Source organism: Urocampus carinirostris, chromosome 17 (genome assembly GCF_059441175.1).
Source record: "Urocampus carinirostris isolate Australia breed hairy pipefish chromosome 17, RoL_Ucar_1.0, whole genome shotgun sequence".
In the NCBI taxonomy this organism is placed as follows: Eukaryota; Metazoa; Chordata; class Actinopteri; order Syngnathiformes; family Syngnathidae; genus Urocampus; species Urocampus carinirostris.
In genome coordinates this window covers 17663880-17688494 of record NC_142365.1, presented here as the reverse complement: position 1 = coordinate 17688494, position 24615 = coordinate 17663880, and the positions used below count along the sequence as shown (strand labels likewise).

The following is a 24615-nucleotide window of genomic DNA, read 5'->3' as shown; positions in this document are numbered from 1 at the left end:
ATGAACCTTCACCCCAGCCTGAGGTCAAGAGCGCTCTGGAGCAGGTTTTCATCCAGGTTTTCATATATATTGCTGCATTCATTTTTCCTTCTATCCTGACTAGTCTGCCAGTTCCCGCTGCTGAAAAACATCCCCACAGCATGATGCTGCCACCACCATGCTTCACTGTAGAGATGGTATTGGCCTGGTGATGAGCGGTGCCTGGTTTCCTCCAAACATGGCACCTGGCATTCACACCAAAGAGTTCAATCTTTGTCTTATCAGACCAGAGAATTTTGTTTCTCATGGTCTGAGAGTCATTCAGGTGCTTTTTGGCAAATTCCAGACAGCCTTCCATGTTCCTTTTACTAAGGAGTGGCTTTCGTCTGGCCACTCTAACATACAGGCCTGATTGGTGGGTTGCTGCAGAGATGGTTGTCCTTCTGGAAGGCTCTCCTCTCTCCCCAGAGGAACGCTGGAGCTCTGACAGAGTGACCGTCGGGTTCTTGGTCACCTCCCTGACTAAGGCCCTTATTCCCCGATCGCTCTGTTTAGAAGGCCGGCCAGCTCTAGGAAGAGTCCTGGTGGTTCCAAATGTCTTCCATTTACGAATAATGGAGGCCACTGTGCTCATTGGGGCCTTCAAAGCAGCAGAAATTTTTCTGTATCCTTCCCCAGATTTGTGCCTCAAGACAATCCTGTCTCGCAGGTCTACAGACAGTCTTTTTGACTTCATGCTTGGTGTTTGTGCTCTGACATGCACACTTAACTGTGGCACCTTATATAGACAGGTGTGTGCCTTTCCAAATCATGTCCAATCAACTGAATTTACTGCAGGTGGACTCCAATTAAGCTGTAGAAAGATCTCAAGGATGATCAGTGGAAAAAAGATGCACCTGAGCTCAATTTTGAGCTTCATGGTAAAGGCTATGAATAATTATGTAAATGTGATTTCTTAGTTTTCTATTTTTAATAAATTCAAAAAAGTAAAAAAAAAAAAGACTTTTTCACATTGTCATAATGGAGTATTTTGTGTAGAATTTTGAGATAAAAGATTAAATTAATACAATTTGGAATGAGGCTGTAGCATAACAAAATGTGGAAAAAGTGAAGCGCTGTGAATACTTTCCGGATGCACTGTAACTTTTTTTTGCCGCTCTGCTTTGAAGGCCAGTATCTCGGAGTTGCCCTCTTACAGTCACTGCAGATTTTAACACTAGTGTTTAGCGGCTATTATTTAACAAAGCTGCTGGTTGAGGACCTGTAAGACGTCTATTTCTCAAACTGGACACTCAAATGTACTTGTCATCTCGCCACTTCTGTCTACTTCGGTAAGAGCCTGCATGTGCCGTTCTCTGAAGGGAGTAGTACACGCCGTTGTAGGAGACCTTTAGTTTTTGGGCAATTCCTCACATGGAATAACCTTCATTTCTTAGATCAAGGATAAACTATTGAGTTTAACATGCAAGTTTTCATTTTCTGGCCATTCCAAAAGTTGAATCACTCCCACAAATGTGACGCTCCAGACATTTGACTAGCTCAAAGGAAGGTCAGTTTTATAGCTTTTCCAACCTGTTAAACTGTTTTTCAGCTGTGCTTACATAATTGCAAAAGGGTTTTCCTATCTGTTAGCCTTCGAAAGCAATTCGCAAACACTATGTTCCATTAGAACACCATCTTCATCGAAAAAAATGGATTTTCTTTACAAAGTTTGGACATTTCTAAAGACCCCAACTTATAAATGGTAGTATTTGTGTCAAAAGTAAAAAAACGGCTCACACACCTCAATTGTTTTTTTCAAAGTTTGGAAAAAATAAGGGAATTTGTGCCATACTTTGATCATTTCCAGGAATTCAAAAGGTGGTTCAAAATATATGCCAAATCCTTGAATATCGCAGTGATCAATTGTTTTGTATGTAAGTTGAAACAGTGTTGTAATGCCGTCTTGAACATGGACCATAAAATAATGTCAGAGTGAAAAAAGGAGTTGGATCACCAAATCTCAATCTCATTTCTCGATAAAATATGTTTTAATTACCCTACTTGCTTTTTCATTTGAAATGCAACTGAAACTTACTCCGAGTTGATTTTAGGCACAGGCCACTGATTCTGTTGAAAATATAACAATGAAACAAGTATATAATAAAAAAAAAACTGCAGCTCTAAAATAAGCTTCATAGAACATTTGAAGTGGACTAAAGCTGTATTTCACCCAAAGCACAGTTATTAAAGCAAAATGCAGGACTGGTGTACAGATAAATGTTAAAATAAATATCTACAACTGAATGCCTTGAAATTAAATTAACACATAAATAAATTATGTAATACCTACATATATGACATTCATGGCATGTATTCATTTACTTATGCATTTTTTTCATTCATATTGTCATAATTTATGTTGGCTTTTATTTGTTGTGTATTTTGTCATATTTTAAATATTTCATGTTTTTTTCCTCATCAAAATATTATTGTATTATAATATTATTTCACCTATTTGTTTATCGTTGATGAACACATTAAGCTCAGCCAGTTTGACCCGACTCCTAATTTGAATACCATTTTGTTGTGACAAAATCAACCTACCTACCTACCTGCCTAAGCCATATCCCCCTAGTGAGAGGTGGCTAGAGTCCAGAACACACACACATTCACAAAAACATTCATTGCCCTTTGCTCTTCCCAACCTGAAACTGAACATTAAGCCCACAGCACAACGAGGGGTGAATAGCTGTGCCATGCAACCCTTCATCAGTAGATAGGCTCGACTAAATACACTGGTTTGCCCCCCGCTCATCGTATGCGTCCATATCAGTCATTTTTAGCTATCCTTTGCCATTCACTTCAATCTCTAACACACACGTTCTTGCATTCATTAGACTAACCGACCTTACATACAGAGCACGTATCACCCCATCCATCCAACCGTATTTGGCGTTCCTGTCATTCTAATTTCAACCACTTCCACATTACATACTCTTTTAGTCAAACGGCCTACATGCTTTCTTTCCATATGTCCAAACCATCTCAGAACATTTTCATCAACCTTCTCAGCAAGCACTCTCACCACACCAGGTCTTTTCACTCAGCCCATCTTTCACACACCTCTTGCCCTTCTGCCAACATAATGCTATTCTGATCTTTCACATTCTTCACCTGACCTGTCTCCCCCTTCCATACCCTGTCCACTTCCTACCAAAACATCCCATTATCCTCCTCAAAACTCTCAGACAACTTCCTCTTCCATCTATCATTCACTGCCTTTTTTGCATCTTACCACTCGCTTTACACAAAAATGTTTCATTCTACACATCGTTTACTTCCTGATCATCACTCTGCAACAGTTCTACAAATGCCTTTCTCTTTTCCAAAACTTCTGCTCTCACATTCTCATTCCACCACTCACTACCCTTTCTTACACCTCCAACCCTGCACCTTCCACATACCTCAACTGCGCTGCGCTTCAGACATTCCCACTCTTCTTCCACTCCCTCTACAGATCTCTCACCATCTCAAGACACTCCCTCACTCTTCTCTCATGCTCGTCCTGCTTCTTTCCCTTCTTCAACTCACTGATCTACACTTTTCTCTTGCATTCACTTTCTTCCCATAACTCTTGCCACTTACCACTCTCAATTTTGCCTCCACTAGATGGTGGTCAGTCATTACACATTCACATCCAATAATCTCCCACACACCTTCCTACTAATCAACACGTAATCCATCAATGCTCTCTTAACCATTCGTCCATCTGCCACTAATCCATGCGTACTTATTTACATTATTCTTCCTTAACATGCTACTTCTCTTGTGACAAAATGAATGACAAAATACTCAACAAAGTGACACAATAAAGACTGAAATATATGACAAAATGCAGAAATATATGACAAAATTGCATTTATTCATTCAATTTAGGTATTACATGGTTTATGTGTTTATTTGTTGGCATTTAATTGGGAGCAATGAACTATAAAGAGTGGCACCATTAGTGGTGATTGAATTTTGACCTTGGAAAACTTTAGTAAATTGTCAAATCAGTAATCAATCCATGCGTAGTCAAGCTTTCTACTAGGTCTAATACTGTAGAATTTAGTTAACTGTAAATGAAAAAAAAATCTACATTTTAATTCAGCATTTTATATATATCATATAATTGTACTGGATGGATAAACTAAATTTAAAGCCAAGCCAATTTTCCTGATATTTATAATTACAAAACATAATTTTAAATATCAATTTACATTTATGTTGCTATTGTGAAAATTGCCATCATAGTTAACCCGGTCTTGAAGTCAATCTCTATTGCTACAATGCACAATACTCACTAGCACAATAATAGAAATACACATTCAGTTTTGTGCCTATACTTCTCACTGGAGTGTATCATCATCACAGTTCACGTTTAGTCATGCTATATAGAAACAATTTATTCACGATTTTTAAATCTGGTGCCTTATTTTATTGTATGTGTGGCCTGTAACCTATCAAAATGAGTTGTTTCTTAATGTGCTCTTGGTACAAATTCATTGATTCCTGAATTTGGGATTACATCTTTGTTTCCTGTTTTCATGATTGGAATAACGATTACAGTAATCCCTCGTTTTTCGTGAGGTTGCGTACCAACAAGTCCAATGACGGTCAAAACACACCAAGTTATTTATAATAACTATGGAACTACAAATAAAAATACAGAACACGGATTTGCAGTTGTCATTATATGCTAGTATCACAAAATTGGAGGGCTTGTCCTTTCAGTGTAAAAATGTCACTTAAAGAGCGGACGGATAGCTGCACGCTAGCATTGGAATCCTTGGATTGAGCCATGTCTTTGTGATGATTAAAATAAAAGTCCTAAATGTAGCCGTGTCCTACGTGTTGTAGCTCCAGGTCATATGTTTCATGGGTAATGGATCTGACGTTGGTGAGAAACAGGCATGGTAGAGTTGTTACGTAGCCGCAGAAGCGGGCCGGACCTACTGCCCTACTTTTGAGACTGACGCAGCCTCAGTCTCTTCCCGGACCCGATAACAATCCAAGGAGCAGCTGGTGGTGATCAGCTTTCCTTTGCGCTCTTCTGACTTTTCAATGTGACTATCTGCTAAAATACTAGCTGTTGCTGTCCGTGCTTTGCAGTTTGTTTTGAGTGGACACATTAACTTGCGCGCCCACCCAACTGTTTACAGACAAACCGCCTATCACAGTCGCACAGTCGCCCCAACCTAGCACACTCTCTCCTCCCCAACCTGCCCTGTGATAGCATTTGCTGTATGTTGTCTGCTATAGAGTGAAGGATAAGGGTAAGCCAGTTGTGTGTAAACCAGTAACTATAACGACAAGTGTTTGCTTCACCAGGATTAATCTGTTTATCCATTCAAGACAGGAAACAAAAATGTGCTATTAAATCAAGCCAGTTCCCTGAACAATCAAAGGAAAAATAGGGCCTTGAGTTTGTACATCACTTTGTATTCTACTACTGATCATGTTAATGGTATGCCTGAGGCCAGAAAAGAAAAAAATAATGTGTTTTGTGCCAGTATTAAATGTCTTGGTGTTGTCCAATAAATATACAGTATGCCAATGACTAGTGTCTAATCTTTGTAGACTGAATACATTCATTAACAATCTGGGATGTGTCTCGGTAGACATTTTATTCATATGAAAGTGTAATCGCATACAATACTGTTTCAATAAATAAGAACTAGCTCATTTTTTCTATGAAATTCAATTAAGTATTTGATACATGTTAAAATAGCAGTTATAGAAAAATGCTTCACATTTTTTTCCCATGAGGTAAGGACTTACATGGAGGCTAGGGACTTGAGCGGCAACAAAACTAAAATTATTTTTTCATACCTGTCAACCTGTACGTTTATTAAGCATTTTAAGACGTGTATGGCGTACAAGAAAATCTGTACGGAAAAACGCAAATTTGTCAATTATGGGTTCCATCCGGTATACACAGACTATCACGAAGCGGCAAATCAATCAAGTCAATCAAGTTTGCAGCGGTAGCCTCTATCTCGGTATCGTTTTTTTCGTTGCAAACGAAGCGAGCGGTTTGATGTAGTGAAAGAAAGTCTGTATTCTTTTACAGAACTGGCTTTTCGGCTCAACTTGCTTTGATGCATTAAATTATGAATCATTATTGTTGTATAAAGAAGTTAAGAAAAAAAGGAAGTATGAAATGAGAAAATGAGAAAAGACAGGTTTGTGATTATCCCTTTAATCAGTATATTAACAACAATAATTTAATGCAGAAAATGAATTAATAATTCGAATAAGAAAATGTATTATTCTACTTAATTATATTTCCACGTATCTTTTCCTTCTACAGTGAACGTCCAAGCTACTTAATTTTTGAACTTTTTTTTATAATAAAACTCATTCTTGTCGAGCAAATCAGGATCTAGCAACCAAATGTTAATTAACAATAAATATGATATAACGAAACACATGTACACTATAACATTTTAAACTACATAAACACGTTTGAAAAAAATATATGGTGTAAGATTATTTTGTATTTTTTAAGGGAAAATACGACAGTTTGTAAGGGAATGAAGCCCTGGAGCTTGACAGGTATGTTTCGTTAACCATTCTCTTTTGCGGGCCGGATTAAAAAGGCTAAGGGGCCGTCTGTAGCCTGCGGGCCGCGGTTTGTTCCCAGTATAAGAACCAACTTCTTACACCATTCCCAAAACTCTTACGAGAACCTCTATTTAAAAAACAACCCCAAGACAAAGATTGGTTGATCATTAATCGATTATTAGCTAAAACTAAAATATTGCTGTTATTTTTAAACGTCGTTATTAGTGAACGTATAAAAATCTTGAGGGATTCGTAAACAGTGATTATCGGACGCGGAACACTTTCGCTACGTTCAGAAGTTCTTGTTTTACCCTACAAAATACACAACATATTTAAAAAATATCACCATCGCTCTCTCTACAAATATCGTAGTAATAATACATTTTTTGTATGACAAAATAAATAAAAAATAAACCGATTATGTCCAGGCAGCACTTTCGAGTTGAAGCTCGGAGTCGCAGTGGCTCTCCGTACATAGTGAAACCCTGACGCCCAACAAGCAGGACGTCATAATTGCATTACGTGATTATTTACAGTTTAAACGTGTGTGTAATGGGACGTATCACGGAAAACGTTTTATTTATACGAAAGTTGATGTTACGGCATACAAAACTGTGTCAATTCCGTCATCCCATCTGGGCACTTTACGCGACTCAGGTGACCTGACATTGAGATGCTAACTTGCTGCAAGAAAATAGCAACAACCTATGCAGCGAAATGGAGCAAATGTGGTCAAGTTGTGATCCGAGAGAGGTGAGATTTAACTACCAGGCCTTAACTCGCTATCCGGAGCAAGGTCCGACTGTCCCCAGCCAGGATATTTTCAACGGAGCTCAGCAGGTCATGCCCCCTCTTTACGTGAATAGCGCTCCTGGATTTTACAGTCACGGCCAGGTAAGCACGCATGCTACCATTTAGTTCGGTTTTACTTGACAGGGATGCATCTGTGAGTGCATTCTTAGACATATTTTAAGGTAAAGGGGTTGCTTGAATATAATTGTAAAGCGCTTGAATTCTGAGTGAAATGCTTGGAATGATTGCCATGTTTCTGCTTAAAACTGACGCTGTACTGCTTTCCGATGGCTTTGCATTGCCATTGCATTTCTTTCGTCGTGATTAACGACTGCTGGCATTAGTTTGTATAGCGTTGTCCTATGAAGCATCATCTGAACCATCGGGCCGCGCCCAAGAGGACAGGTGCATGCTTCAGCTAAACCGGGGACTATGAAATGTGTATTGCTGCAAGGTTTATGGATCAATTATGGACCATGCAAAAAAACAAGGTAGCGTTTCCCTAATGGGAACAATTTCTTGCTTCGGGAGAGATTTACCTCAAAAACAAATGTATTTTGGTTTTACCCAAGATCTAAAATCATATATTTCGATCAATGCACACGCAGGATTTAAAATTGCATGTAAATCACAGAAAAAGTATATTTGTTGCTCTACAAAATGCATAATTCACACCAGATTTTTTTCTTTTAACAGTACTGACTGGAAAAATTGGAAAATTGGCTTTGGAGGTTGATTTGGCCATGAAAAAGGTGTACGAGCCCTGGGTACATCGTGTAATATTTGTCCATGACATGTGTATGGTGTTGCGCAAACATAAACGAGTGCTAAAATGCACAAGGAAGAATACAAATTACGGAGACTCAAAGTGACCAAAAGACATTATTATTTTCCTTCGCTTTGACAAGTTTTTTTGCGAAGAAAGAGAAAAGATAAAAATAAAAAATGGAAAGAAATGAAAGAAGAATGTGGGACAGGAGGTATATGATAAAAATATGGATAGGAATAAAGTCAACGAGGAAAAAGCCAGAAGAAATGGGAAAAAAGAAAAGAAAAAGGAGAAAAATAAAACAAAGGAAAATAAATTTAGAAAAAGAAGGAAAACAAGAAAAATAACAAAAATAATCCATAAAATGAGCAAAAATGAGATTTTTCGTATTTCATTTGTGAAGACTCGGCACAAGGAAGAGTATTTTCAGCTCGGGCTAAGATCTACCTACGTTTGGGACTACTTGTCAGCAAGTGATTTTTCTGATTCACAATGATAAAAAAAGTATTGCCTAAGGTTAACAAACACCTGAATTACATTATTAAATTTGCTGCTAATCGGGATTTGTCTCCTGATGCTGATGCCCTTGTAAAGGCAAAAAGACGCCATGTTTCAGGTGCAAATAAACTGTATGAGTGCAATGAGAGACTGGCATGACATTTGTATTTCCTTAAGAATCATGTAATTTGTAGTATTTTCTCAGCTTCCGTAGGCCCTTCCTGGTAGTTATCTCATATTATTGCCCGTTCACTGCTAAAACTCTTTCTTTTTTCCTTTTTTTTAATTTCAAAGCAGTACGACAATCGAGGCAAGCATATTTTTATTCACAGCTCCAACTTGAGTTTGTTTATTGTAGTAAACTTGTTCACATGTAAAGCTCCCGTCTCATCTGTGACTATAATTTCTATTGACTCTGTTTTGTCACCGGTTTTGTCCCCATATAAGTTAAAAAACAACTCTCCTTTATGTCTTCTTTACAGCAGGTGCCGTATTGGTGGCACATGCAAAACTTTGTCCCATCAACGTCAGTAAATTTTTCTGCCACTCCTCCACAAATGGTAATTTCACGAGACTGCACTTTCTTGCAGGAGAAAAACTTGAATATTCATATTTGGCTTGGTGATTCATAGCTTGTTTTTCTTTTTTTTTTCCAGATGGGTGGCACAGCGATGATGATGCAGGGGAACCCGAGTCTAACTCCTAGTATGTTCTTGTAAGTAACTTGGATATAGAGTATAAGAACTGAAAAAGGAAAAACTTGAGATGGTAGCGTGCTGCAAGGTTGTAGCAACATATAACCTGAAAAATAGTTTGTATTTACTGAGTCTCGTAAATTTTGGATTGCCGCTACTTCTTTGCTACATTTTTAACACTGGCTTTAACTACGGCGTAGGAATTTTTCTAGCTTCAATATTAGGTTTGAAACTATTTATTCTTTACTGCAATCAGTAGACTAATCTGCCTCTAGGTGTTGCTTGTGCTCTACCATAAATCGTTTTTTTCTCTGAAGGATGATAGAAATTCCTACACTGATAAAAAATAAATTGTTATTACTTGAGTTCTTTGAGTTCTGATATAAATTCAAATTCCAAGAAAATTGAATCGATGAACCGGCTGATGGAAATAATCACACCATTTATTAACACAGATAATTAAAGATGTGAAAAAAAGGAGGTGGTGGTGGAGAGTTTTTGACCGCTGAAAGTAGCACAAAACGACACATTCGTTTCATCCATTCCAAGGTTCTGAGTTACTTTGAAGTCAATTTTGTGCTGGGCTTATTTGCTCTACAACAGTAAGGCATCGAGGAAACTGCGAGCTGAAAAACGCACGCACTCTAAATACAAAACACCGCTGTGAGGCCTTGAAACATTTATGATGCCCTTAGAGAGAAATTAGTCCATCTTTTTTGCCAACATTATACATATGATACATAACAGGAGCAAATCGGAAGGTTTTATAGTACTTTATAAAATATTTACTATGTACTCAAGATATTTAAACTTTTTCAACCACAAATCAAGTTCTGAATCTCTACATCCAAATTGAACTGCAGTGGAAGTTATAATCAAAACGCTAGACTTCTATTTCCGTATTATCAACATCGATGTCAGGTTGCTGAATGTTCCTTTAATCCTCGAGGAATGATAATAAGCTAACGCAATTTGGTCCATTAAAGCGGCAACCACCAATAACTACAACACAAAAACACATGTCTGTTTTGCAATCTGGCACTACTCTCCACAGTATAGTTGCCCTGGCGCTGTTGTCTAGAAATATGTATGATGTTAGAGCTTGTGCTAGAAATAAGTAAATTAACCTAAAAATGCTTTACTGGCAAAATATTGCTCGTTTTATGTGTTTTTTTGCCTTTTCTTTTAAAACAAAACCTAAATTTAGTCTACATTGTCAGACTGACAATTGATTTTTAATTAAAAAAAAATAATGCAATTATTTTTAATGTTTTGTTGAATATAAAGGTAGCAATTTTATTCAAATTTAATACATTTAAAACATTTTCTCTAACATTTTTTACAGACAGTGCACTTTGAGATGTATTCAGAGAAATGAGTGGCTATAAAAATGGATGAGGAACACTAACTAGGCCTGTCACAGTAACAAGTTTAGCTGAAGGATAAATCACACAAATGATTCGTAAATGTTATTGTTTATAAAAAAATATGAACTCTATCGTTTTTCACAGAAAAGTTAATGAGAACTCGACCAGATTACAAGTGTTTTAGTCCATTTTTATTAACTGGGGGGAAAATAGCATTCTTGGCAAGCGAAATTGTCTAGCAAAGCCTATAAAATCACTCCAAATATTATAACTTGTCTGAAACACACAGAAGAACCCTTCGATGGACTTGAACGAAAGCAATATGTTCTCGACAACAACAAAAATCTTGTTTTCCCTGTTTGATAGAAGAGATGCCGATGATGAGGTGGAGCAACAGTACATAAAGAAGCCGCCAAACGCCTTCATGGTGTTTGCAAGGAAGCATCGCAAATCTCTTATGGGAAAACTGGATAAGAAAGATAGTGCATCAGTAAACGTTATCCTCGGGGAAATGGTAAGTGTTCACTTTTTCTTGCTTCTTTTTTTCATGCGTAACTTTCTAATCCCAACTACTCTTTAACATTTATATTGTAAAATAATATACTGTAGTTTCACGTCCATAAAGAACACACAAAAGTCTCAGATTTCATTCAATGTGAGCTGCACCCTATCACACAGCAGTATGAGATTCCCAATGAAAATTTGAATTGTGAGCATCGCCGCCATCGATTGAATCATGGGCTTTGCTGCTATCGTTTGAATCGTGGAGCTTGCCGCTTTCGTACACAAATAAGCAAATGAAAAGGGCTGTATGGACAAAGGCGTGATGAAAGAATGGCAGAGGGATGCTTATGTTAGAAGACCAGGTGTTTTCTGTCATGCCGCCCCATTGCTCTTGATTTGTGACTATGCGTGCCCATCTGACTGCTGATGTGAAAAAATAGTGAAGCAAATGAACCCTCTTCTTGCGATCATCCTGGGGGGAACTGACAGAGGAGCTTAAACCGCTGGACATTGGTGTGAACCTGTGTTGTGCATTGTTTCCCCGCCGCTGTGTCACTAAAACCATAAAACCACTTCGTATCTTACTTTTATCTCACTTTTTAGGAATGTTTTATCGAAAATGTCACAAAAACATTTCATCACGCATTTGTTAGGATCGTGATAGAACAGTACCGTATTTTCACGACATTAAGGCTCACCCCCAAAAATAGTTTTTTGTCATATATTTTCCATACATAAGGTGCACCGCACTCTAAGGCGCTACAGTGATCAACAAAACAGTCAGATAGTTCAGTCAAATTTTTAACCCCTTAACATTCTGACGGCTCGCAAAGAAGCAATTATGTGTCTCAGATACGTACAGACACGGTTTCTGTACGATGTCACCACTCAAATGCATCATTCCACATATCAGGGTTAAACTCTTGGGATTTCAAGAAATGCCAACCATTTCTTAGTTTCTATTTTATTTTGGTGACAACTGTGTGGACAGCAAAGTAAGAATTACATTGTTCAGGGAAACGTGGTTCTTTACTGTGCATATGACAATAAACACTTCGAATTGAATTGAACTTAATTAGACACGTCACAGAAACAAGATCAGTCTGAAACTAGATACTGGGAAAATATAAAGCCGGGGTAGCTCACCAAAGTCCCCTTGCAGCCATTACGTTCAATAATAATACGCAACCATGGTCCTCTTACATCCGTGACTGTGCTAAATCCAACCGTGCAAAATATTTACACACTCCAAAACACGCGTTAATCCCGACAAATAGAAGAAAAAATCAGCTAGGAAGCATCAGTATCAATGGACGTTGCTTGTTGCTGGCTGTCTGTTTAGCCCCAGAATTTCTGTTTACAAATACAGACTACATTAGTAAAAATGTTTTCTCCAGGCCGTAGAGCAACCAAACATGTGATTCACATCTTTTTCGGCCAATTGCAGGCTTTGTTTTGCCCCGCTTTAGCCTATGAGAGCCTGTAAATGCTTAAAAGGACCCACCTCCTTTACCCCCGAATAACTTAAGCCAATAGTGACCGATTCAAATGATGATTGACACATTGGTTAGGAAATGAAACGCCGGTATGTATATATCCCAGCATACACTGCGAACTTATTCGCCTACAGGGCAAAATCTATTCGGCGGCTGCTTGCCTTAGTTGCAAGACCTAGTGACTTAATATTGATCCATATATAAGGCGCTATGTATTATAAGGGGCACGGTCAGCTTTTGGGAAAAAAAAAAAAAAAGGCTTTTAGGTGTGCCTTATAGTCGTGAAAATACGGTAATTCACAATGTATAGAAATCACTTAGCTAGAATTACGGTACTACGCCTCTCATTTGTTGAGAATTGAATAAAACGGTGATGCACATTTGAGCAAGTGGCATCTTTACTCTGCCTTTTCTTCCCAATATCACTGGTTTTGAAAATGTTATACCCTCTACCATACCAACGAACTGTCAAATTATCAACAGATTTCTTGTCATCATCAAACAAGACGTAACACGCTAATAAATTGTATACTACTTGAATAATCAGACTCCGTGTGCGCTTCCGCTAGGGGAACAATTTTTGGAACAACACCGGATGTTCAAGGTGCGGCGTGGGAGCGATGGATGACTGAGGGGGTGCACTGTTTCACAAAGAGTGGGAGAAGCGCCGGGCGGGTTACGCCACAATTTGTGAATGGATCGTGGACGCGTTTGCTCGCGTTTCTGTTCACTGTCGTTCGATCGTTTTCAAAAGCCGGCATAATTTCTGAAGGGCCACACGCCACGAAAGCTTTGGCGCAGCTTTTCATGTCCGACGGGGACTTTGTGTAAAAATTTAAATCCAAACTGTTTATTTATTTATTTTATTTTTGTTTTTTTTCCTATATTGTTGTTTTCTGGCGTTTTACTTTTTGATATATACTTAATAAATCCCAATCAAACTCAGTTTATTTCCGTTTTTTTTTTTTTTTTTTTTGATTTTTTTGTATTAAAGGCGGTCGGGTGAGAGTCGCATCTAATAGGCCAGTGCGCCATATGAGCTGACAAAAAACAATTTGAACTTAGGAAAATGCGCCCTTTAAAACAGTGCGTCTAATGGGTGTGAAAATACGGTAACCATACATGTATTTCATTTAATTTTTTATACATTTTTCATTTGGAGCTATTCTTAATCAGCTGACACTTGCAAGAAAGTTTTCAAGCACTTATGTTCCTCCTTATCATGTTTAGAAGTTTTTTAAAGGAGCAGTGTGTTATATTCGAATTTTCTCAAGATCCAAAGTTCACATTTTGTTGATAAACCCACATGGAAGATAAAACACCGCATATGTCAATAGCAGATATTTTTGTCACTCTGCAAAATACTGTACATAATTCACACCGCATTTCTTCTTTTAATGGTACTGGAGAAATTGGGAAGTTGGTGTTGAAAGTCCTGAAAAAAATCTTTAATTTGGCCATGAAAAAGGTGTACAAACCCTGTATAAAATCTGTTTTAGTAATCACATGTTAATTGCAGGGTTGGTCTGGGTGTTTGAAATCCTTGAAAATGCTCGAATTTCAATATTGTGTTTCCAAGGATTAAAAAGTGATTTGGTTTTGGGTGAAGTGTGTATAAATTCTTGAAAATGTTGCATTGTTTCTCGACAAATCTGCTTAAAAATGACACCAACACTGCTCTCTGGTGGCTTTGCATTGCCATTGTATTTTCACTTCCCTCGAGATTAACGGCAGCTGGGATTGGTGTGTATTGCATCCAATGAAGCGTCAAAAGTTGCTCCCAAGAAGACGGGTCACTATGAAACGTGTATTAGTGCAAGGATTACGTATGAATTGTGGACATTATGGGCAATTCAAAACAATTAAAAGTTTCCCAGTGGTAAATTGTAACAGGAAATACTTCCTGATAATTCAAGCTATATTTTACCCAACATCTATATGGGGAAAACATATATGTCTGCGATTTACTCAAGATCTAAAAATCTTATTTCTTGATGAATGCACACTCTAGATTAAAAATGGTATATTTAAATCGCATATATTTCTGTGGCTCTGCAAAATACATGATTCACACTGGATTTGTTTTATGGTACTTGAGTAATTGAAGGATTGGCATTGATAGTCCTTAGAAAGTGCTTGAATTTGGCCATGAAAAAAAGGTGTATGAACCTTGTACAAAATAATTTTGAAACACGTTTAATTCATCTAAGAGACTAAAATAACGAGAAGCATAAACGTTTGTTTTGAAAGTCTGCCGATATGTGTCCGCAGTGGAACTCGCTACCGCAACAAGACCAGGCCAAATACTACGAGGAGGCAGATGTGGAGAGGCGGCGCCATGCCCAGTTGTATCCCAACTGGTCAATGTGTGACAACTATGTGTGTCCGGAATTTCGTGTAACTACCGTACACCGAATGGGATTGATTCTTTGTATTTGTTGATGTCCTTTTTTTCTTGTGTAGGGGAAAAAGAGGAAGCGGATGAGGGGCAGTGCAGCAGGTACAGGTAACTATTTGTTTTAGTTATAATCAGGGTTTGTACGGGTTCTTGAAATCCTTGAAAATGCTTAAATTTTAATGTTTTGTTTTCAAGGTTTAAAAAATACTTGCATTAAAAGGTGACGCGCTTGTAAGTGCTTGAAATTGTTGCCATACTTCTGAGGTTAGGTGTGGGAAATGGCTTAGGAGCAAGGGTTTAGGCTTTAAATAAGGGTTTTAAGCGTATTTTTTGGTTCCAAAAATAGGATTGGCGCTACGATTAGAAACTCAACTTTAGGCTCCTAATCAGGGCATTATACTGAATTTAAGGTTCTGAAATAATGTCAGGGCTACGTTTGCAACTAGGCTTAGGGTTAGGAACTAGGGATAGGAACTAGGATTTGAGCTCCGTTTTAGGGTTCTAAACTGAATGTAAGGTTTAGAGGGTTTAGAAGGTTGAGGGTTACAGCTAGGGTTAGTTGTAGGGCTAGGGTTTGGGCTGCAAATTAGTTTTTTAAACCGAAATAAGGCTGGTACTACAGTAAGATTTCGAAACTAAGGTTTAGGCTCCCATTCCTCAGATCAGTGCTGGATTTCTTCTTTTAACGCTAATAGAAAAATTGGAACTGATTCACACCGTATTTTTTATATGGTACTTGATAAATTGAAAGATTGTCTTAGAAAACCCTTACGAAGTGCTTGAATTTGGCCATGAACAAGGTGTACGAACCCTGAATATTATTTTTATTATTATTATTATTTAATGGCATAAATAAAATAAAAACAAGGCAAAAAAAAAACCCATACCTTTATGTGACTTATTGAATGTGACAAATAATAGTGGATTCAACAACTAATCAATGAACTGACACCATATTTTTAATCCTCTATTATTGGTTGGGATCAACAGGATTTTCAGTTTCTTAACCGAAAATAATCACCAATTTTCCCCCTTTTTAAAAACAAAACAAAAAACCTGAAGAGCTGATACACCGTAAAAGATGTGGGATTCAAACAGCAACAATATTGGTCAATAATAACAAAGATGTAAATAGTTCATAATAGCCAAAACAACAAATGACAGGGTTGAATGTTCCCCAAAAAATGCCATCCTATGCAATTTCCTTGTAGCTATATTAAAAACAGGTTTAATTTATCATTAACAAGGGTGTTCAAAATAGGAACTATCGACTTTTGGACCCACTTGACCTCATATATTTCTTCTGTTGTGAGCATTTCAGAACCGCTTTGATGAAACTTAACTATTTTAGAACGATTAAAAAAAGGAAAATAACATGTAGATATGTGCTTGTTTACAAATGCAAGGAAAATCAGCCAGGTCTCCAGACCTGGGGCCCATGGGAAAATATTGAAAACCTAATGTAGACTCCAAAGGTTTGTCCACTCCTGCCATATATAGTAAATGGTCTGCAGTGTTCATTTTACCTGTGAAAAGTGATGGGTCCTGGGGACTCGCATGCTCAAAAATCTATGGGTCCCAACAGAGATCTCTGGGTCCCCAAAATTTAGTGTGCTCGATGCCCTTACAAACTGTCGTATTTTCCCTTACGAAATACCCCCCAAAAATTTTTCAAACATGTTTATTTATGTAGTTTAACATGTTATATTGTACATGTGTTTCCTTATATCATAGATATTGTTAATGAACATTTTGTTGTGAGACACTGAGTTGCTTGACATGAATGAGGTTTATTCTAGCAAAAAGAATAAACCTCAAAAAATGAAGTCGCTTGGACCTTCACTGTAGAAGGAAAAAATACATGCAAATATAATTAAGTAGAATAATACATTTTCTTATTCAAATTATTAATTCATTTTCTGCATTAAATTATTGTTGGTAATATACTGATTAAAAGGGATCACCACAAACCTGTCTTATTTCATTTTTTCCTTTTATACTTTCTTAACTTCTTTATACAACATAATCATTCGTAATATAATGCATCAAAGCAAATGAGCCGTTTGAGAGCCGGCTCTTTAATGAGTTGAGCCGAAAAAGCCGGTTCTCTAAAAAGAGACGGACTTTCACTACACAACTCGAACTCGAGATCGGCGTGCAGACGAAAACTCGAACCGCGAGACCAAAACAACAATGGCGGATCTGCCTGACGAAAAGTAAACACAGACAATCACAATTGACTATCTTTCTCTCCCTATTAGACCCCGAGGCACCCCAGCCGACGAGGATGTGCATGGCTCCGGTCCAGACGGGCTTGTTGGGGTCTGAACGCTACCCCGCGCAGGCCGAATCACAGTCCATCAGCAGCATGGCCTGTCTACAACCCCAGAATCCCAAAAACGGCTTCCCTGCTTTCGTGCACAACTTAATTCCCACGACTCCTCCTACCTCGTCCGGGATGGATTTCTCGCAGCTCCTGTGTGGCGTCAATTACGTGCCGACAGCCCACCAACAACACAACCGGCCTTCGACCGCCAATTCGTCAAAGCCTCCTAGTTTAGAAGAAGAGCTCCACGACATACTGGAGCGCTTCGAAGAAGAATCCTGCACCACTCAGACTGAGCAGTCGGAAGCGGCGGTCTTGAATTTAGAGGAAGAACTTGAGAACTTACTGGAGCGCTTTCAAAATAAGCCTTCCACACCACAGTTACGTGGAGGCACAGACAAACTCCACTGCGTCTTTGAAGGCTTAGGAATCACGGCGCCCGCCGGAGACAACCACTGAGCGATCTTCAATCTGCACAACAAACTGAGTTCCAGAGTCACCAGAGTTTACAACAGGGGTCTCCGACCTTTTCCAAGCTCAGAGCTTTTTGTCACTAATTAGCACAAAGGGACATAGTTTCACACGCCTTTACAAAATACAGGTTTCGTACGTGCGCTTGAAATCCTTAAACGCTTGGATTTTAATGTTTTCAAGGTTTGAAAAGTGATTGAATTTTAGGAGAAGCACTTGAAAATGCTTGAAATCGTTGCCATGTTTCTTAGGTTAGGTGTCGAGCTGGGGTTTGGGCTTCAAATAAGGGTTTCAAACGTAGTTTCTGGTTCCAGAATAGGACTGGGTAGGGGTTTAAAAATGTTTAGGCTCTTAGTTAGGGTTACGGTTTGAAAAAGGGGTTGGGTCTAGTGATACAGCTATGGTTAAGTGTAGGACTACGGTTAAGAGCTAGGGTTTGGGCTGCGAGTTTTTTTTAACTGATTTTCAGGTTCCAAAAAAATGGGGCCAGAGTTAGGGTTTGAAACTGAGGTTTAGGCTCCTGTTCTTTTGATCGGGGCTGATATTATATTTAATCTTTATTTTAATATTTGAAAATTGGCTTTGAAAGTCCTTAAAAAGTGCGTGAATTTGGCCACGAAAAAGGTGTGCGAGCCCTAAACTTCTCACATTATTACTATAATACTGAAACTACCAGGTTAATTATTAAAAGTAGGGACCTACAGCCAAAAAATAACTTGAAAATCACAGTTACCCAGGACTGGTGAGCTTTTTTAGAACAGGTCAACATGCTCATGGGCACCAGGTTGGAGACCCTTGGTTTACAATATGTGTGTGTATTTTTTTCAATCATGGACAATAATCTGCCACAGCACTTTATTTTCTCATCTGATTCATGTAGGAATGCTCTCAAAGCAAGCTTAATAAGTTTAAAGGTGGGGTGCGCCGTTTGAGGTGCCCTTAAAGAGACACTGTGCAATATTTGATGTCACTGTATTGTGTTGTGCAACCAAAAAACGAGTGCCACAAAGCACAATGAAAAAACAGACACATAGTGACCAAAATCCACTACTGTATTTTTCTTTTCATTTTTTTGCACAGTCTTTTACAGGGTTTTTGGTTTTGGGGGTTACCTCTAGCATCAATATGGCGGACGATCATGTCCACTCCCCCTAGGTGAGCCTCAGAATATGTAACAGATATGCATTTCTTGACCTACAGGCATTTAAAAAAAAAATCAAATATTTTTGCTATTAAGTATGTGTTAACAATGCCCTTATACTTTATTTTTCACTGTCACCTACCTGCTTTTTTCGTACTTTTAGCAGAGCTGTTTGGGGCGGAACACATTAGGTTCTAAGAATGGGGCTGGAGTGTGACCTCACCCCCGTCCCCACAGTTCTTTTTAAATTCTGTTTGTCAGTGAAGCATGAAAATGGTGAACCTAAAGAAAGTTGAAAAAAGTTTATTAAGCGCGTCTGAGAAATGCACGTCCTTGCACGCGCATATATGTATATATGTATAATGTATATTATAGCTTTACTGTTTATCATTGTACATAACAGAAAATGCATCATTTATGTTGCCTAATTGAATTATTTTTGCACTTCTGATTGGATGCTAGCTGTTCCGGCTATGTTACGTTACTTTGAACAATGACAATAAAACCAGTCTACCTGATTTTTCTAAAAGAAATGTTCAAGGTGTTGCCACATCTATTGCATTGAAGCGCACACTTGTGTCAAAAAGTACACGAGCATTTAGACCAGGAGTGGGCAATCTACGGCCTGCGGTTTTGTAATCAGGCCTGCCAAACAAAAATGGTCAAAATATGACAATAATAAACGAATAATTTTTTTTCCCGGATTTATCCCCGTTGTCTCCTTTGTGTCCTAAAAATACTATTAGAGATACTACAAAACTACCTCAAAATGTTTACAAGAATAAATAGGAAATTGGTGCAAAAATCAGGGTATGAAAATATTATTTTGCCTTAATTCTGTAAGAAAATACTACACAAATGCTAAAAGAGCTCCCAGAAGATTTAAAATGATTAAAACAAACTTAAAAGGTTTTAACTTAAATGGACAGCAAATAGAAAATGAATGTGAACTAAATGAAACCTAGTTGCTTTTTATTTCCTGTTGCATACATTTTAATGAACTAAATGCTAACTCATTTAAGACTATTCACTCTACAAATTCAAAATTTACAGAAAAAGTTATTTTTGATCATGGCCAAAATGGACCTTTTGTGATTCTTTTTTTTTTTTTTTTTTACAATGATGCCATTTGGTTTGCCAAACATTCAACAGAAAAATGACACAAGATGAGTCTAAAGTAACATTGCTGTGATGTAAACGTGAATCAGTTGTTTGTCGGAACTTTTCTTCTTTAAAAATCAGATTTAAATCCAAATAAGGACTTGTTATTTTGTGTTGAAAATAAGCATATATAAGTATATGAATAAGGGTATTCAATATATTTTATAAAAATGTGGAAAACCATTCGAGGGGGGAAAAAATGGAAACACGTGTTAAAAACGTCTTAAAAATTTAAATGCAAAAAATAAAAATCTGAAAATGATACGAACATTTAATAAAAGGAAGTCCAAATAAGTAATTATTTTGGGGGGATTGAAAATAAGATTATAAAGGTATTTAAAGTGTCTTAAAAATGTGGAAAAACTTTTGGGGGGTCAAAAGAAAAGAACTGTTAGAACCGTTTTCATATTTTAAATACAAAATCTAAAACTCCGTAAATTACACTAATATTTGATAAAAGGAAGTCCAAATGTATTGTATGTATTTTTCGGGGATTTATAATAAGATGAAACAAACAAAAACAAAAATGGCTGAATTGCGGAAAAAAACATGAAGGAAAAAAAGGTAAAAACTGGATATGAAATCTTAAAAATGAGTATTTTTTTTTCAAGAAAATTTAAAACGTGAAAAACATTTTTCAGAAAATCACTAAAAATAATAGGAAAAGTCAACTAATATTTAATAAATTATATAATTAAGACTTATTTTTACTCGGATTAAAAATGTAAAGATTAAAGAAGAGATAAAAAAATGAATTTGTAAATTAATCAGTAAATAATAAGAACAACTGTATACAAGTTTTTGACAATCTAAACATTTTCCATATTTTCAGCATTTCAACCCGAAAATGTGAAAAGTATTTTCAGAAAATCTCCAAAGATAATCAGAAAATTAAAGTAATAATTAATAAAATGAAAAAAAATCCCAATGACAGAAACTTTAATTAAAACATTTAAAAAAAAAAATTCCAAACACATTTTAAATCTACAAATATTCCTCAGAAAAAGAATTGTATTGTTTATGACAAGTAAAAACGTTTCAAACTGTTCTTGTTTTCACACCTTTTCATGATTACCGATGTAATGCACCTGTGCCCGCTTCTTCGGCGCCAACTGGCCCGGACTCTGATTGGCTCCCTGTGCCTATTTAAACCCACTCTTTTTTGTCACCTGTGGTCAGTCTGTCTGCAAACTTCAGTTTATTCTTGGAAAGCTTTTTGACCCTGACTCCCATCTGTTTTTGCTCCCGTCTGTTGCCCGTCTTCCACCCGTTTTTTGATCCTCACCATGTCTACTCTCCTCTCCTGGCTTTAAACTCGTTTCCGATCCCGACTATGTTTTTTGCTCTCCTGTCTCGGCTACTGACCCGTTTTTTCTGTTCCCGACACCGCCATCGCTCGCCACGGAAGTCCCACTTTGGCGTTCAGGGCAACCTGCTTCTCACGCCCAGCAATCACCGGATCGTGGGTGCAACCCTTTCCTTTCTTCCAATAAAACTGAGAGAAACGTAACGCAAGTGGGTCCTGTCTCCGTTCTGGTCTGGACAATTTTTACCTAGTACACGATTTAAAAATATTACCCTACAACATTAAAGGGACAGTGATTATTATATGACCACTAGGTGTCGCTGTATGGCTTAGTGCAACCTAAAACAGGCCAAAAAGGACAAGGTAGAATACAAAGTCACTCACTCACAGAAACTCGATATAGAGTTTCTAGCAGTATCGTCTAGACCAGGGGTGTCAAACTCATTTTAACTCGGGGGCCACACGATAGAAAAAACATTCTGTCGGGGGCCGGACTAGTAGATTAAAGCAAAAGAAAAAGAGAGATAAAGAAATAAGAGAAAGAGGGAGGGAAAAGGAGTGAGGGCAGGACAAAGAAAGAAAAAGAGAGAGAGGGAGAGAGCGTGGGAAACAAAAGATAAAAAGTCGTGAGAGAGGGGGAAAAGAAAGGGAGAGGATGAAAGAAATCCAAAGAGAAATAGAAAGACAGAAGGAGAGAAAATAGAAAAGAAAGCACGAAGGGTAGGAAGAGAGAAAGAGAAAAGAGAGAAAAGGTAAAAAAGGAAGTTAGAGCAAAAGAGGTTAAAAGACACAGAGAGAAAGAGACAAAGAGCAACAAAGGAAGAGAAAAAGAGTGACACAGAGAGTGAAAGGGACAGCGTGGGAGAAAAGGGGTGCAAAAGAAAAAGAGAGAGAGAGAGAGAGAGAGGGAGAGAGAGAGAGAGAGAGAGAGAGAGAGAGAGAGAGAGAGAGAGAGAGAGAGAGAGAGAGAGAGAGAGAGAGAGAGAGAGAGAGAGAGAGAGAGAGAGAGAGAGAAATAAATAAGTACAGTGTCTTTGTGAGAGGCACTTGGCTTTGGCAAAATCAAGTTGACATATTTCAACCTGCAGCTTGCTTTGCTCTTGCGCTTCTCTGAGTGTTGTCTCGCGGGCTGGATTCAATCCCTTAGCGGGCCTGATCTGGCCCGCGGGCCGCCTGTTTGACACCTGTGGTCTAGACCCTTCTATCTACAGAGAGAGCTAACTGGTCATTGTGCTTGCTGTTTACGTTCCACCGGATGCTAATGTTAGCATAGCGCTAAATCTCCTGCCCGCTGCTATCAATAAACAGCAGCTTGCACACCCCAATGGAGCTTTTATCGTCGCCAGCGACTTTAATCGGGCATGTTTAAGGACTGTACTTCCCAAATCCATTCAATACGTGGACTGAGCAATTAGGGAAAAACACTGGACCGTGCGTACAGTAAGATCAAACATCTAGTTGGATCCGCCCATCTCTGTCTGTCCCTCACCCCCTCTTACACCCCCCCTCCGGAGGAAAACAAAGCCTATGCGACAAGGACAGTACAAACATCTTCTTTGTTCCTTTATCTCTTTGTTTTCCTTATATCCTCACTGTAAAATGTGGCTCTGGAGTGCCACGTCCAATTTCGTTGTCACAATATATCCCATGTTGTAACAATGACAATAAAGGTATATTCTATTCTATTCTAAACTACGGAGAGTTAAGGTGACCAAGACGACCCAGTTAATTCTAATTTTCTTTCCCAGCTTTTTTTTGGTATCTGTAGCAGCAAGATGTCAGACAAACATCAGCTTCTTTAGGTGAGGCTCATACTATGTAAAATACATGCTAATTTATTCGACCTATGTAAAAAAATAAGTTAAAAAATGCATGTGTATATTATTATTAATATATTTTGCCTTATTCAAATCAATATTTTTTTTTCTTATAATAAATGAAATATTTTTCACCACGTCTGTGCCTTTTAAACGCTAAAATCCAAACACATTTCTTTTTGTAGGTACAATTTACTGTAAACTATTATGGAGTATAATAAATCTCATCTCATCTCATTAGCTGTACCGCTTATCCTCATTAGGGTCGCGGGGAGCTGGAGCCCATCCCAGCCATCTCCGGGCAGTGGGCAGGGGACACCCTTAACTGGTTGCCAGCCAATCGCAGGGCAAACAGGGACAGACAACTCATTCGCTCATTCACACCTAGGGACAATTTGGACCGGCCAATTCACCTGAAATGCATGTTTTTGGAACGTGGGAGGAAACCGGAGTGCCCGGAGGAAACCCACGCAAGCACGGGGAGAACATACAAACTCCGCACAGGAAGTCTGGAGCTGGATTTGAACCCACGCAGGAGGTTCCCATGACATGAACTGTGCCGCACATGCGCTAACCACTGCGCCGGCGTGATGCCCCGTATAATAAATCATATGTTCCTAAGTCCAATATATTGAATATATTTTAAATATGAGAGACTATTGCCAGCCCACAATACTTTTAGTTTTTATTGTTAAATAAATCATATAATATAAAAAATATGCTAATCTTTGCAAATACTGGCTTCAATTTGTAGTGTAAGTGTGGCCTCCATGATATGAATTTTTTTCTCATGACATACTGTAAAGATGAGCAAATCACTTCCCTTTTGGAATGACGAAACTCAAATGTATACATTTCCTGTTTGGATGATGCAAAATGTCTTGAGTTGCTTTGTGGTCGTGTTACGTAGATTTCAAGATGATTCATCTTGACGGCTTTTTGCTCTAAGGCACAGGTGTCAAACAGGAGGCCCGTGGGCCGGATAAGGCGCCCCAAAGGGTTTTAATCCGGCCCGTGAGACAACACTCAGAGAAGCGCAAGAGAAAAACAAGCTGCAGTTTTACACATGTCCACCTGATGCCATCCAAGCCAGGCACCACTCGCAAAGCATTTGTAGTAGGATTTCTCTCACTTCTTTTTCTTTCTTTCTTTCTTTCTTTCTTTCTTTCTTTTTTCCACTCACCCTCTCTGTTTTTTCTCGATTTCTTTCTTTTTTTCTTTTATTCTCACTCTCTTTAACTCCCTAATCTCTTTCTTTAATTCTCTCTTTTTTTACTTCTCTCTCACCCATTCTCTTTCTATTT

General features: G+C 38.1%; 1 protein-coding gene across 4 annotated transcripts; it reads left to right on the top strand.

Moving 5' to 3' along the window:
* The first annotated feature begins 7062 nt into the window (after positions 1-7062).
* LOC148349391 (uncharacterized) lies at positions 7063-19545 on the top strand. 4 transcript variants are annotated; one of them, XM_088320695.1, is made up of 7 exons: positions 7063-7464; positions 9112-9189; positions 9286-9344; positions 11058-11205; positions 14963-15088; positions 15155-15191; positions 17351-19545. In XM_088320695.1, the coding sequence occupies exons 1-7, from the start codon at positions 7288-7290 to the stop codon at positions 17872-17874; spliced, it is 1149 nt and encodes a 382-aa protein (XP_088176821.1). In that variant the 5' UTR covers positions 7063-7287; the 3' UTR covers positions 17875-19545. The 4 variants fall into 4 exon arrangements, with proteins under 4 accessions (XP_088176821.1, XP_088176823.1, XP_088176820.1 ...); XM_088320697.1 differs by having other exon boundaries at positions 7064-7464; positions 14963-15070; XM_088320694.1 differs by having other exon boundaries at positions 7064-7464; positions 15155-15197.
* The last annotated feature ends 5070 nt before the right edge of the window (positions 19546-24615 follow it).